This window comes from Bolinopsis microptera, chromosome 6, assembly GCF_026151205.1.
Source record: "Bolinopsis microptera isolate Bmic1 chromosome 6, MBARI_Bmic_1.0, whole genome shotgun sequence".
In the NCBI taxonomy this organism is placed as follows: domain Eukaryota; kingdom Metazoa; phylum Ctenophora; class Tentaculata; order Lobata; family Bolinopsidae; genus Bolinopsis; species Bolinopsis microptera.
Window position 1 is genome coordinate 10,200,335 of NC_087077.1, and position 15,091 is coordinate 10,215,425.

Genomic DNA, 15,091 nt, shown 5'->3' on the forward strand with positions numbered 1-15,091 from the left:
ATGTAATAATGCGGCTTTTCTGTTTTGCAGAGACACCCCATTTTAGTTATTATTCACATGTATCGGATATAATGATAAATATTGACACTAGCAGTTCCAAACTGTGAACTAACACAAAACATCTTGGTAAGGCTTGATGGCAGACGCACCTCACCAGTGCCCGTGACTCACTAAGTAACGGAGCGGCTCTGTCGACAACACTACTGGTAGCACTGCTAGCACTGGTAGCACATCCACACACTGTGCTATAGTCCTGTTGTTGTTGTAGTGTGGTGGTGGAATGTTCGAGAAGAACTTACACGATCTGGTCCGGGGTATCCGGACCAACAAGAACAACGAGGCCAAGTTCATCTCCGCTTGTATTGAGGAGACTAGGAATGAAATTAAAACTGTGAGTATTCAACTGTTGAATATTATTTATAATTGGACTAATTATAATTAGATTAACCTGGTTTTGTAGTGATTTGGTGAATGTAAAATCCGGGTTGGAATATTATTTATGAGTCGCATAGTTGAAATGTTTTCTTGGGTAAATTTCTATTGATCCCTTTTGACATGATGCGACAAGGAGAAAGCTCTTTAAATCAGGAAAGGAATTATTCAACGTTCCAATGTGACAACATCGTATTAATGATCTAAAAATATTTCTATCAAAAATTCAAAACGTAAAAAATTGGCTAAACAGTAATAGTACAGTCAAATCCGTCTTTTTGTCGGACAAAATTCGCAACAAAGCGATTTTAACGGGATATGGTCGGGACAGGTCCCAGGAATCATTCCAGTAAATTCCCAAAAAATCTGGCGTGAGCAAAATCCACAATTACCACTTTTTTACCACCTTTTTACCACTTTGGTTTTCCGCATATAAGTCACGTTCTGAATATCCTAGAAGATTCTAGTTTAAAGCAGTGTGTTTAGAAAACAAAGGAGAACAACTTTTTCTTAAACAACTTTTTCAAAAATAAATTATTTAATTAATTAATTAAATAATTAATAAATTTTTAAATATTTAAAAAATATATTTTCATAAAAATGTTCACAATTACATTCCACGTATATTGAACTAATTTTTATAAAAAATTTGAAAATTTTCACTTTCAATATTTTGGACTTGTAAAATTTTCGAAACTTGTAAAGAATAACCACTATTTACCACTTTTTACCACATTGGATCTCCGCTAATAAAACGACTTCTGAATTTCATAAAAGGTTGTAGATTGAACCGATGTGTTAATAACATAAGAGATAACAACTTTTATTCGCCAACCTTTGGATTAGATGATTAATTAATCAGTTAATCAATTATTTAACAAATATTCAAAAATTATAAAAATTATTTTCGATCAAACTATTTTAAAATTGCATAACACGAATAATTAACAATTTTTCATTAAAAATTAAGTTTCAATCCATCGCGATATTTTGTAGTATTATAATATAGAAGTATGTATCTTATGAAGCCATTTAAAATCGGACTATACCTCTGCACTCCAATCGTCACGGCAAAGATTTTTGGTAAAAACTATATTTTTGAAATTTTTAAAAATTTACTTAAATTATCTAATTAATTAATTGATTAATTATCTAATCCAAAGGTTGGCGCATAAAAATTTGCTCTCTTTTATATTTTGAACACATCGGTTCAATCTAGAACCTTGCCTTCTACGACATTCAGAAGTCGTTTTATTAGCGGAGATCCAATGTGGTAAAAATTGGTAAATAGTGGTTATTCTTTACAAATTTCGAAAATTTTACAAGTCCAAAATATTGAAAGTGAAAATTTTCAAATTTTTTATAAAAATTAGTTCAATATACGTGGAATGTAATTGTGAACATTTTTATGAAAATATATTTTTTAAATATTTGAAAATTTATTAATTATTTAATTAATTAATTAAATAATTTATTTTTGAAAAAGTTGTTTAAGAAAAAGTTGTTCTCCTTTGTTTTCTAAACACACTGCTTTAAACTAGAATCTTCTAGGATATTCAGAACGTGACTTATTTGCGGAAAACCAAAGTGGTAAAAAGGTGGTAAAAAAGTGGTAATTGTGGATTTTGCTCAAGTCAGATTTTTTGGGAATTTTCTGGAATGATTCCTGGGACCTGTCCCGACCATATCCCGTTAAAATCGCTTTGTTGCGAATTTTGTCCGACAAAGGCTCAAATAAGGACGGATTTGACTGTACTATAAACACTTCCTACCTTATCGAATAATATTGAACGCAGCCAACAAATGTTCCATAATCCACTAATTCAAAACTCCTGGCCCCTTAATGATCTACCCTGATGTGTATTGTGTAACCTTGGATCCTGATACCTGAAACCTTGATAACTGTTGTTTCTTCAGGTTGACAGTACTGCACTTCAGGTCCCACTTAAAACAATGGCCGAGTATTTGGCACATTTTGCATTTATTAAATTAGCACTTTTTGTGGACTGTAGCCCCCAACTCCCAAGCCTACTCCGGCCTACCCCTGAAAATGATAAAGGGCGTAATATCATGACACTTTAAATCAATAAATCTAAGTTCGAGCTAACAGATGGATTAGTTCACTGCTCCCTCTCTCTCTCTCTCTCTCTCTCTCTCTCTCTCTCTCTCTCTCTCTCTCTCTCTCTCTCTCTCTCTCTCTCTCTCTCTCTCTCTCTCTCTCTCTCTCTCTCTCTCTCTCTCTCTCTCTCTCTCTCTATTTCTCTCATTGAATCTACCTCAATCCTCGTGATCATTGACTCAGTGTTAGAAATCATCACATGCTGAGAATATGGCAGTAGACCAGGTCAAGACAATTGAACGACATTCATTAAGCTGAAAAATTATTGTGCAGTTTTTAGTCTTACAGACTCTGTCCCTAGCCTAGTTAAAGTGGCCTCTCTTGCCCGGGGCAGGATGGTGCACTATCACTAGGTCAGGGACCTGCCCCAAAAGCCTTCAAGCCCTGTCAACCTTAGCACAATATGTCATTAAAACTAGGATAAGCCTTGCTTCAATCACTTTCTGCAGTGCAAAAGCTCCTGACAAATTGGTCCATATCCTGCTTCAAACGTATCTCACTGTACTTACGTAATGTCAGGGAAAAGATTTAAATAATAAAATCTTGGATATAAAGCTTTTCGTCATGCCACCGTACGCATCATGCCACCGTACGCTATAAGTCACAACGTATCACCTCAGCGGATCCGTAGTTCTCAATACACTTCAGACAGTAGACTATCTGTATTGAATGTTTCACTAACTATATTGAATGTTTCACTAATCACTAACTGTAGTGAATGTTTCACTATCTGTATTGAATGTTTCATTAACTGTAGTGAATGTTTCACTAACTGTATTGAATGTTTCACTAACTGTAGTGAATGTTTCACTAACTGTAGTGAATGTTTCACTAACTGTAGTGAATGTTTCACTAACTGTAGTGAATGTTTCACTTACTGTAGTGAATGTTTCATTAACTGTAGTGAATGTTTCACTAACTATATTAAGTGTTTCACTAACTGTAATGAATGTTTCAAACTTTCACTAACTATATTGAATGTTTTACTAACTGTAGTGAATGTTTCACTAACTATATTGAATGTTTCAGTAACTGTAGTGAATGTTTCACTATCTGTAGTGAATGTTTCACTATCTGTAGTGAATGTTTCACTAACTATATTGAATGTTTCACTAACTGCAGTGAATGTTTCACTAACAGTAGTGAATGTTTCACTAACTGTAGTGAATGTTTCACTAACTGTAGTGAATGTTTTACTAACTGTAGTGAATGTTTCACTAACTATATTGAATGTTTCACTAACTGTAGTGAATGTTTCACTAACTATATTGAATGTTTCACTAACTGTAGTGAATGTTTCACTAAATGTAGTGAATGTTTCACTAACTGTAGTGAATGTTTCACTAACTGTAGTGAATGTTTCACTAAATGTAGTGAATGTTTCACTAACTGTAGTGAATGTTTCACTAACTGTAGTGAATGTTTCACTAACAGTAGTGAATGTTTCACTAACTGTAGTGAATGTTTCACTAACAGTAGTGAATGTTTCACTAACTATATTGAATGTTTCAGGACAACATGACCCTGAAGTGTCAGGGAATAACGAAGCTAGTGTATCTCCAGATGTTGGGATATGACATGTCCTGGTCAAACTTCAACACTATCGAGGTGAGTTATACTAACGCTAAGTGTGGGGCGTTTCCCGCCCCCGCTTAGAGTATTCAGTGTGGTCTAGAATTAACAGGATATTGTGAGCAATAAAATGTCAGCCTCATTGAACGAGTTTCTGTTTCATGATCAGGCAATTTAAGTGCTCACCAGGTGTTCAATGTCTTTCCAGCCACTGGACATGCAACGTGGTCTCATATCTTCATATTACCATATTACGTCTAATGATCAAATGATCTCATTTTTTGTTCTTTTAAAAATAGTTAAAGTCCTCTCAATTCTAAATTATCTACAATTCTTTCTATTATACAGTATAATAGGAATAAGAATATGTATAATGTGAAAGGTGTCTCGTTGTTTCTATATAGTTTCTTTACACCTTCAACCCATAAAAGCCTCTCCTCCTCCTCCACACTTTCTAAACACCTGATCACGTGATGCGTTCCAGATGATACCATTTACTACATGGTATGTAGTACATATATTGTATACTATGTACATTCCGGTGACACACAATGTATATTCCAGGTGATGAGCGCCACAAAGTTCACATTCAAGAGAGTGGGGTATTTGGCAGCTAGCCAGAGTTTCCACGAAAACACTGACCTTCTCATGTTGGCTACTAATATGATACGCAAAGATTTGTGCAGTGTCAACCAGTATGAGAGTAGTTTAGCTCTTACAGGTTTGCGAACAATTTGTTGTTTGTTGAAATGTTAGTCAAATATTATGTAAATAAGTGAACAATTTGTTGAAATATTAGTTAACTTTTCGGGACAATTCGCCGAAAGCTAGGAAGTAGATGTAGTTGAGACAGTGAGTATTTGGTATTCGGGGTAATAGCCATGTTCTGGGAAAATCTTAAAGTATTATATGTGATTATAATATATCTATTTTAGCGTACCAATTTGGTATATTATGATGGTGTCATTCCTAATTTCATGCTCCACGATGCAAAAAATATAAAAACGAGTGCTCGTTCTTAGAATAGTTATCACAACGTACGAAATGTATAATGTATATTTGATATGCATTGTACGGACTGGTACTCCTTGCCAACTCTCCTTTAGATATTCGCATATTCGTGCATACTATTTCCGATAAAAATAAAATACCATCTTACAAATATTTTGAATAAACACGCACAACTGTTGATGGAATTATTATGATGATGGTTCGGCTTTTTTGGAAGAAAACGAACAAGAACAATCTGTTTATCTAAATACATTGTAACGATTTCAAAATATTGAGAAAAATGTCAACTTACTTTAACTTTTACATTATAAACGTACCTACCATGTACCATGTACACAATAACATGTTCACTTACAGTCTTACACCCCATTCAGCGCAGTTTATACATAATACATAGGAAACAGGTATAGTGCATACCAGCCTTTAAGTTACATATTTACAAATATAAGGTATTTAACAATATGTACATTGTATCTTACACCTAATTTAATTAGTAATTGGTAATTAGGCCCTAATTACTATACGTTGCATAATATCACGTGTTACACAATCCAACCTACCACAAATCGTATTCCCCTGTGAATTGAGAGTGTTTACATTATATTTAACTACGCGATGTACTAATTGCTATAAATCTTGTTCTAATTTCTCTTCATGACACGGAAATCTGGGAAATAGCTCACGTTACCCAGTCTGGAATCTCCAGTATCGCATAAGTAGAATAGTTAACGAAATACTCTGTTTATAGATTGCAATTATATTATACGTTCCACCTGAACTTGCACGCTTTGGATAGGGAATACACAGTTCATCAGATTAATAATCTGCACGTTTTCTATCACAACCTGCAAGCTAATACGCAGTTCATGTAATTAATTAATTGCACTAATTAAGTAATTATCCGTACACTGATCAGGAAGCATAGTGTGATTATCTGTCCAGTCTGAAGCACACGATTTCTCTTCTCCAGTACACGCTTATCAGTAGAGGCTGGTAGTGATGTCTACTAGTTTACAGGAATAGTTTACAGGAATAGTTTACAGGAATAGTTTACAGGAATAGTTTACAGGAATAGTTTACAGGAATAGTTTACAGGAATAGTTTAAAGATATACTCGTATCACTTGCTCTCATCTGCTAAATACCCACTAATTGAACTGTACATACAGCACTTAAACAATTATCATAGCACATGCAAATATCATTATATTATATTTCATTCTGTTTAGTTATTGAACGGGGGGGGGGGGGGGGGGGGGGGGGGGGGGGGGGGGGGGGGGTAATGACTACTTTTGGGGGACTTGGGGAATTACGTCAACGATTTTACCCCGAGTCCCCATGATTTTTAGTCCTCATTAGTCCCCAAAAGTCTCCATTGGTAGTCATTACCCCCCCCCCCCCCCCCCCCCCCCCCTATTGAACTGATAACTTATTAGTAATTTAGCACACTAATTCAACTAACCCTCCACAATTTCTACTAGATTTCCCAATTTCCCCAGTTAACCCCCGATCAATATGTTACTAATACCGCTAAACAAACCCCTGTCAATGCTGCCTAATAGCTCTCTATTGTCTCTAAGATGTACAATGGTATTGGCTGTAGTACCATGCCCATATTTGGTGTTTCTGGTACATGGCCAGGGTAGTGGCGTAACGTTGCCATGGTCACCGTGTTCGTTAACTCTTATCATGCCTTATATGGAAGTACCAAACAATATCTGTTTTATCTTCACACTCCCGGAGAAATATCACACGATATGATCCTGTTTATATATTGTATATATTCACTGTGTTCAGCGGTAGTGGAGGGATGGAGGGCTCAGTAGATAGAGATTAGATTAGATTTGAAAAATTTTCAAAACGGTATATACAAATCAACAGGATTATAAAACATAAAAATAAAAACCGCTTTGTCGGCAAATGCCAGGGCCCTAACAATCCACTCAAAAAAATTCAAAACAGGACCCAGAAGCTTGTAAGCCACTGGTCAAAAAAAAGTGAAATCTAATTAAATAAAGATTTTGTTCAAAAATCAAATAAAATCAAAATTACGCGACCAAAATTCAAAAACTCTCATAAATGTGAAAATCTTAGTATCAATCAATATCCATGATCAGAATAAATGAGGAAAAACGCGAAAATCACATACATTACTGTATTACAACAGATGTCAAAAATTGTTATTAACAGAGATCCAATGTGTCCATAATAAAATAATAAAGATCAACTAGCTACCCAATCAAACGGTAGTCAAGACAGGGTAACTAGAGTAGTAGGCAGTAACTTAGTAGTAATAGCAGAGTAGGGATAAATTTGCTATCAGTGAGAAAGATGAGGGAATAGTCAGCATCAGGATGCAGAGAGTTTTCCCGTATGCGTCCATGCTTTAGGTGTAGTGTCAAAGTTGTGACTTCCAGTAAGATCAGGTAATCTGGTGATCTTAAACCCGAGCATCTCGAACCCCGTTTGACTCTTCTCACCCGGTGTCGCACAATACATGTACTGTGCGACACCAAGTGAGAAAAGCTGCTGAAATAAGGTTACGGAAAATGGGGGGGTTATCAAACCCCCACATAGTAAAGAAACGGGGCGTTTAATGAGGGGGAAGTGTTGGAGCTATGCCCCTCAGGGGGTAATTTAAGATTCAAAATAGAACATTAAGCAAGGTAAAACAGCTAAAAACGCAGCTCAAATGATCACACACACTGAATAAGAATTGTCACAAATTGAACATGAACATGCACATGCAGTCGGAATTACCCAGCTTGAATAAGAATCTAAAAAATGTCCAATTTGAACATGTAAATGTACATGCAGTCACATGCCAAAATATCAAAAACATGCAATATGGTAACAACATGCATGGTGTTAACGTGTAACTGAGTATGACTCGGGGTTCTTAGATGCAGTGACAAAAAATGTTTGCGCATCAAGATTGGATGGTTCCCATGTGTTATTTGAACCATTAGATTGGTACATGAGAATGAACTGCTTAATATTGTTCTTGAAGGATGAAATTGTGGTAATATTTCTAGTGAGATAACTTGAGTTGTTAACAGCATTCCAGATTCTGGGAACAGCGTATAACATGTTGTGCATATTATCTTTATAATACACTCTAGGACAAATAAGCCGTTTATCGTTAACAGCTGAAGTTTGGAAGTGTTTTCTTAGTAACGTTGGGTAACCACCAGCATGCACTACCTGAAATCCCTCAGTGAGAATAAATTTATGATAAAGTCCATACACGGTAAGCACTTTGTTTTCACTGAAAACACGCTTCGTATTTCCTTGCTGATGTTTGTTAACTCTGCGAATCCCGAACACATTTCTTAATGCCTTTTTTTGATTGATAAAAAGTTTATTCAACTTATTAGTTGCTGTGCTGCTTCCCCAAACCGTGATCCCATAGGAGAGATGCGACTGTACGAGTGCATTAAAAATAGCAATTCTTAACATTTTAGGGGCGGTTTTACGAAGTTGATAAAGCACACCATTAACTTTGGAAACCTTCTTCCCGATATAGTTTATATGATCTGACCAATTTAGCGACTCCTCAATAAACACCCCTGGAAACTTGATACATTTAACTCGCTGTAAATTGTAGCCATCATAGGTCAAAGTATAATTATCAGCCTCAAAATTAGGCTTCGAGCGAGGTGTTCTGAAGAGCATGAATTTAGATTTAGTAAGGTTAATATGAAGGTAGTTGGCATCAATATAAGATTTAAGATTGCAAAGAAGTGCGTTCGCTTTTTCAAAAGCACCACCCAGAGTTTCACTTGTAATAAACGTATTGCAGTCGTCTGCAAATAAGACGAACAAGTTTCTATCTGCACAATTGCTCGTACAGAGTACAGACTGCAGTATATCGCAATTAATCAGATATCACGTGTTAAAGTACCACGTGTTAAAAGTGTCACGTGTTAAAAGGCATATTACACGTGTATTTAATCTGAAGTGTGGTGGAAGATGATCACCCCGTGTATTAATACACCTGTTATAATGTACAGGACAACAATAGTATCTACAGTCCTAACTCTCCAACTGACCTGTAACTCTGTTTTTAATTATAGCTGGCTGCATTCTGAAATCTAAATAGTTCCATGACAATCTCGGTTTGAATCAAGTGAAAAATGGAATGTAAATACATTTTTTAATAACATTGAATAGGTACCTGTTTCAGAGTTGTAAATTTTGTACAACTGTACTACAATTTGACAGCATTCCTAGTTCCTACTGTAGCTGTTAGTTGAAATATTTGGCACACTAAAAGTGGTCACAGATTGAACCTTCTTATCAGGCCTCCGGTTGTAATCTGATATGTACATCATGATATGTATCGCATACTTTAACTTGTAGTACACAGTTCTAACCCTTCTTCCCACGGTTTATTTCCATATTTACTACAACTGAGCCATGCTTCATGATATAATATTATGTACATAATATAATATGCCATCCACCATAATACCTTACTCCTTTATAATATGCAATATAATGTATGTTTTCTATACTACACGGTAAAAGTATCTATGATAAGCACAGTAACTCTAAAATTCTCCTCAGGATTATATTTTCTCTATTTTTGCAGGATTGGCTTGTTTTGTGAGTGGAGAGTTGGCACGTGACCTCAGCTCGGACCTCATGACCCTTATCTCCTCCTCTCGTCCTTTCATCCGCAAGAAGGCTATTCTCACCATGTACAAGGTTCGTTTCTCAAAGTACGAATTAGCGTTTGGTATAAGCTGTTTACCATGATTTGCTCTGTAATGTACGCTCCTAAAACATCTCCTCTGTAGCTTTGTTTATTTCCCCTCTATCGTGTCTAATATAGCACTTATCAGGTGCTACTGAAGTTTCCAGACGCACTGCGCCCTGCATTCCCTCGAATAAAGGAGAAGTTAGATGACCCGGACCCTGGAGTCCAATGTGCTGCCGTTAATGTTATCTGTGAACTAGCCAGGAAGAACCCCAAGGTAGGCACCAAGTTGTTAATTAGTTGTTAATTAGCGGTTAATTAGTTAGGAGGATTCCTGGCGTTGATATTGCGCAAATTTGTTCAGCGTTCTGGATTTTGGATGGGTCTTTCGTTGAACCACCCCTAAATTTGGTGCAATAATGATAATATTACAATCATAATGATAACGAATGACAAGTAAACAAAATTTGATAACAAATATTTTCCTTTCAGAACTACATTTCACTAGCCCCGGTTCTGTTCAAAATGTTGACAAATTCCTCCAACAACTGGATGTTGATAAAAGTGATAAAATTGTTTGGAGCGCTCATGCCTGAAGAGCCACGACTGTGTAAAAAGCTGGTGGATCCTCTTACTAACATTATTCACAGGTAACCAGATGCTAAAATCTAATTCCTATCTGAAAGTCTACTGTTCATACAATTAATAAGCTACACTTTAAATATACAATTACTGAGAGCTGCGCTTTGACTAAAGAGTTTTCAGTAAATTCCAATTGGTTGTTGTTTAAACAACACAGTATCATCTCATGTAGTAGTAAAATACGGTTTATAACATTGCTCCGTAATTAGGAGCGGCTGCGATGAATGGGGACTTTCCATCCCATGACAACATTAAATATGTTGACTCTGTTACATCGCTTCCTTAAATTATTTGTTACATTATGTATAGTTGTCTTGAAAGTATTAAAAATGTGACATATCTTCTCTCCTCCGCAGTACCAACGCAATGTCACTGTTATATGAGAGTATCAACACACTGATAACCGGCGTTCCAGACCACATACCGTCGATCCAGCTGGCTGCTCAAAAACTCAACATTATGTTGGACGACTCCGACCAGAATCTCAAATATTTGGGATTGTTGGCTCTCAACCAGATCCTTAAACATCATCCTAAATATGTGAGCCCGTTGAAGGACAAGATAATAAAGTGTCTGGATGATAAAGATGAAAGGTAAAATATTTTCCTTTTTTTTAAGTAATTAAAACTAAAAAAAGTTTACTGAGCTTCAGGTTTTAGAGGACTGATAAAATGTTATATTTAATAGAATCTACTAATAACAGATCCTTTACAAATTGTACTAAGAAATCTCACTTATCTCTTGTTCACCTCCCTTCTTTGTAACCTAAAACCTCGAATATCACTGCATTCTTGTACAATACTCGCCCATTTGTTTTGAAAAAACGTGCGATATGACCATGAGTTATATCATGAGTTATATCATGTCATTTGAGATTGGGGATCAGCTGTAACAAAATGCTTTACAAATACTTTATAAATTTGTAAAATATCAAGTTTGCGCGACAAAATGAAACAAAAATCATGATCGATAGTTAATTGACAATTCGATTAGGTAATTAATTAAGTGATTATCCTGTGTAGTATAAGAAGAAGAGCACTAGATCTGGTGGTCGGGATGGTTAGCAGGAAGAATTTACCAGACATTGTTAAGAAGCTTGTGGAACATGTGGACATGTCTGAGAATCTCGCCTTCAAGGAGGTAAAGTCTTTGATGTATTTTGGATGCTATCGATTATTTATCATGTTTTATGTACTGGTAAAGTCTTTGAGAGCTGATGAATACCGATAACAGGCATGGTCGTACGAATAACGTTATTCAATTTAACAGCTACAAATCTTAAATACCAACATATCTTCAGGAGCTACTACTAAAGATAGTAGATATCTGCAGCCAGGGGAACTACCAATATGTCACCAACTTTGAATGGTACATCACTGTCCTGGTGGAACTCACTAAACTGGAAAATACGAGTCACGGCAGAGTTCTGGCTAACCAAATGCTGGATGTCACCATCAGGGTGAAGACGTTGCGCACGTTCGCGGTGCGCCAGATGACCATACTGATTGAGAATATTGATAAGTTTGCCAAGTCGGAGAAGAATGGGATCTGTGAGGTGATATATGCAGCAGGTTGGATCGTGGGAGAGTTTAATGAGTTCGTCACTGATAAGGAGAAGGTTTGCTCTATTTTACATTTAGATAATTATTTCTTTTCCTCTTATCAACTTCATTTTAACTGTGACTAGTGATATACTTTAGTTTACTTATCGTCATTAAAGATCAGGTTGTTATCTATATTTAATAAGTAATTCTGATAATTATTTCAGGTTTTAAGTGATCTGTTCAGCCCGAAGGTTCTCCTTCTGCCTCCCCACATCCAAGCTATCCTAGTGCAAACCACCATGAAACTGTACGGCAGTATCTTGGTAGATTACGAAAAACTGGGGGCAGATGAAAACAGCCGTGTGCTGGGCGAGATGTTCGTATCAAAGATAGCAATGTTCACTGATAGTAGCGATCTTGAGGTTCAGGAGAGGTCTTGTTGTGCGCTCCAGCTCGTCAAATGTCTCATTAAACTCCAAGCTAAGGGCGCGGGAGTGGCCAACGAACTGATGGATCTCTTCTGTGAAGATCTCAACCCGGTGGCTCCCAAAGCTCAGAAGAAGGTTCCAGTACCGGAAGGTTTGGATCTGGACGCCTGGATCTACACACCCAAGCCCTCCAAATACTCAGACGATGAGGAAGACGGACCCGTACAGTTTGGAGACTCCTCCCACTCTCCTCTCCCTCAGTCCACTGGGTACGGTGGAAGCATGCAAGGGTTCGGTAGCGAGTCTCTGGCTTATCCCAACAGCTCCTCTGGAAAGTATCAGGAGCTGAGTCAGGCAGAGATTCAGCAGGCGCGGGAAACCCGAGAAACTCAGCACAAATCTAACCCTTATTACTTACAAGGTTCACTACCTACCAACAAAGTATCCTCTCACAACAAACCTGATCTAAGTGTCACTGACATTCCCGTTTCTTCACTCACTCTGGATGTACCCCTCAAGATTGAGAAACCTTCTAAGAAAGGCAAGAAAGGAAAGAAGGGGAAGAAAGGTAAGAAAGGAAGGAAATTGGCCGAGGAAGAGGAGGAAGAGGAGGATTTAGGGCCGGTTGTTGATGTTATGGTGTCTGAAATGCCAGAAGGAGCATTAGACAGTGACGAGGAGGAGAAGAAGGCTGATCCAAATGACCCTCACGCTGCTCTCAATATCGACCTGTCAGCTCCGTTTGTAGAGTCAGATTACATAAAGGGTCCTGTCCCTTACTCTCAGAGTTCCAACCCTCCACCCACTCTCAATTTAACAGAGAGGAAGACAAAGGGGAAGAAGAAGAGGAAGAAAAAGGGAGTGGAAGAAGAGGAGCCTAAGAAGAGTGTTGAGTTTGAGAAGAAGAAGACTTTGAAGGATATTGTTGCGGAGGCAGAAAAGAAAACCCAGATAGCTGTTCACAAAGTCCCAGAACCTGAGAGTGAGTTTACGTCACAGTCCATCAGTGACTGGCTGAACGAGCGAAAACCGGGAGAAGGACCACCCTTAAAATCGGATAAACCAAGGAAGAAAAAGGGAAAACCTAAAGAAACAGCTAAACCTGCCAAAACGAAGAAAAAGAAAAAGAAAAACAGTGTAGGAGAAGACAAGGAGAACACGAGTAACAATTTGATACCAGATATCATGTCACTGGAGGAGAACGGGGTGAGCTCCACAACTTCACCAGCAGGTGTGGTCCTGGGAGAGGATGAAAGTATGAGTGTGAGATACCACCCTCACGTGCCCTCACACAGCAACCTCTCACTCTCTCTAGATTTCTCAAACATGTCACCCCACAGTATCTCCAACATAAAGTTTGATATATCCGATAGTATCAACACCAAACTTGTTCGGTCCTCTCCCGGAAGTTTGTCAATACCATTTGCTCTGACTCCAGGGCAAGCAAACTCCTTTACTCTATCGCTATCTCTACAGTCTATCTACATCTCACAGAAATTGAGGGGGTCCGTTACTTATTTTATCGAAACTGAACCTGGAAGTAAAGACGAGAAAATAATTAACTTCACTCTTCCCCTGAATTTGGCAATGTTTATCGTGTCCGCACCTTGCACAGAGGAGCAATTTACCAAGTTGATTGCAAGCAACAACCTCGAATCTTCAAGCACTTTAACCTTACCTCTCTCGTCCTCTGCCGATCAATGCATCGAGCAATTTAGTACCAACTTTAAACTGACCGTGGTCGAACGAATTGGGGGAGCGGTCTCACTTTATGGTAAAACATCGCGAGATGATGAACTGTGCGTTTTGATGAAACTAAATGGAAATATTAGTATCGACATCAAAGGTTCTGACAGCCAACTTGTCAATAGCTTTGTAGATTTGGTTAATTCAGCAAAACTTTAGTGAATATTTTCGCCGCTATTAATTAGAATCAATTGAGCTGGGCTCGTTGAGACATGTACAGAAAATTAACCAAGTTTTTTGGGAAATGTTATAAAATTCTGTTTTTATTGTTTAATAAAGAGGGAAATTTTGGCAGGGTAAAAGATAAATTTAATGGATTATGAGGTATAAGTGACATTTATACCCGATAATGACGATAAATAAGTTTTCTTACTTGAAATGAACGTGTTGATTATAAGATTGATGAGAGGCTGTTTTATGAATTGACTGCCGCAGATTTTATCATTGTTGGGGGACGATCCAAGTTTTTCTGAACACGTGACAGCTCTTAACCAATTGAATATACTCAGACTGTTGTCACGTATCAAGAAACAAATTTGGACTCTCCTTAAATCATGATAACATCGTTTCATCGATAAAATTTTGTAGTAGTTGAACACACGGTTAAGACTGACAGCTGTGTTTTTGCGAAAGTGTTAAAGTTTTAAGAATGCTATATTTTACTATATACCTCGCTTGTTTTTGGTGTTAATTTATTCGTTGTCTTCTTGTGATTTACAGTTTAATTCTATTGAATTGCGTGTTGAATTCCATCATTAGATATTAACTGATTTATGAAATATCAATGTCATCGTTGTCAACTGACACTCTTAATCTTGCGTTTACGATATTTTAAGTTACGAATATGGTAGAATGAGTCATCTTTAAAGGTTGATAAGTATTGTAATTTACGTGTA

General features: G+C 37.1%; 1 protein-coding gene across 1 annotated transcript; it reads left to right on the forward strand.

Annotated features, from left to right (window-relative positions):
• Positions 1 to 125: 125 nt before the first annotated feature.
• Positions 126 to 15,091, forward strand: LOC134817283 (AP-3 complex subunit delta-1-like). Its single transcript, XM_063826416.1, has 10 exons — positions 126 to 391; positions 4,064 to 4,159; positions 4,688 to 4,844; positions 9,728 to 9,843; positions 9,981 to 10,112; positions 10,328 to 10,485; positions 10,834 to 11,070; positions 11,500 to 11,617; positions 11,778 to 12,095; positions 12,246 to 15,091. The coding sequence occupies exons 1-10, from the start codon at positions 281 to 283 to the stop codon at positions 14,352 to 14,354; spliced, it is 3,552 nt and encodes a 1,183-aa protein (XP_063682486.1). The 5' UTR covers positions 126 to 280; the 3' UTR covers positions 14,355 to 15,091.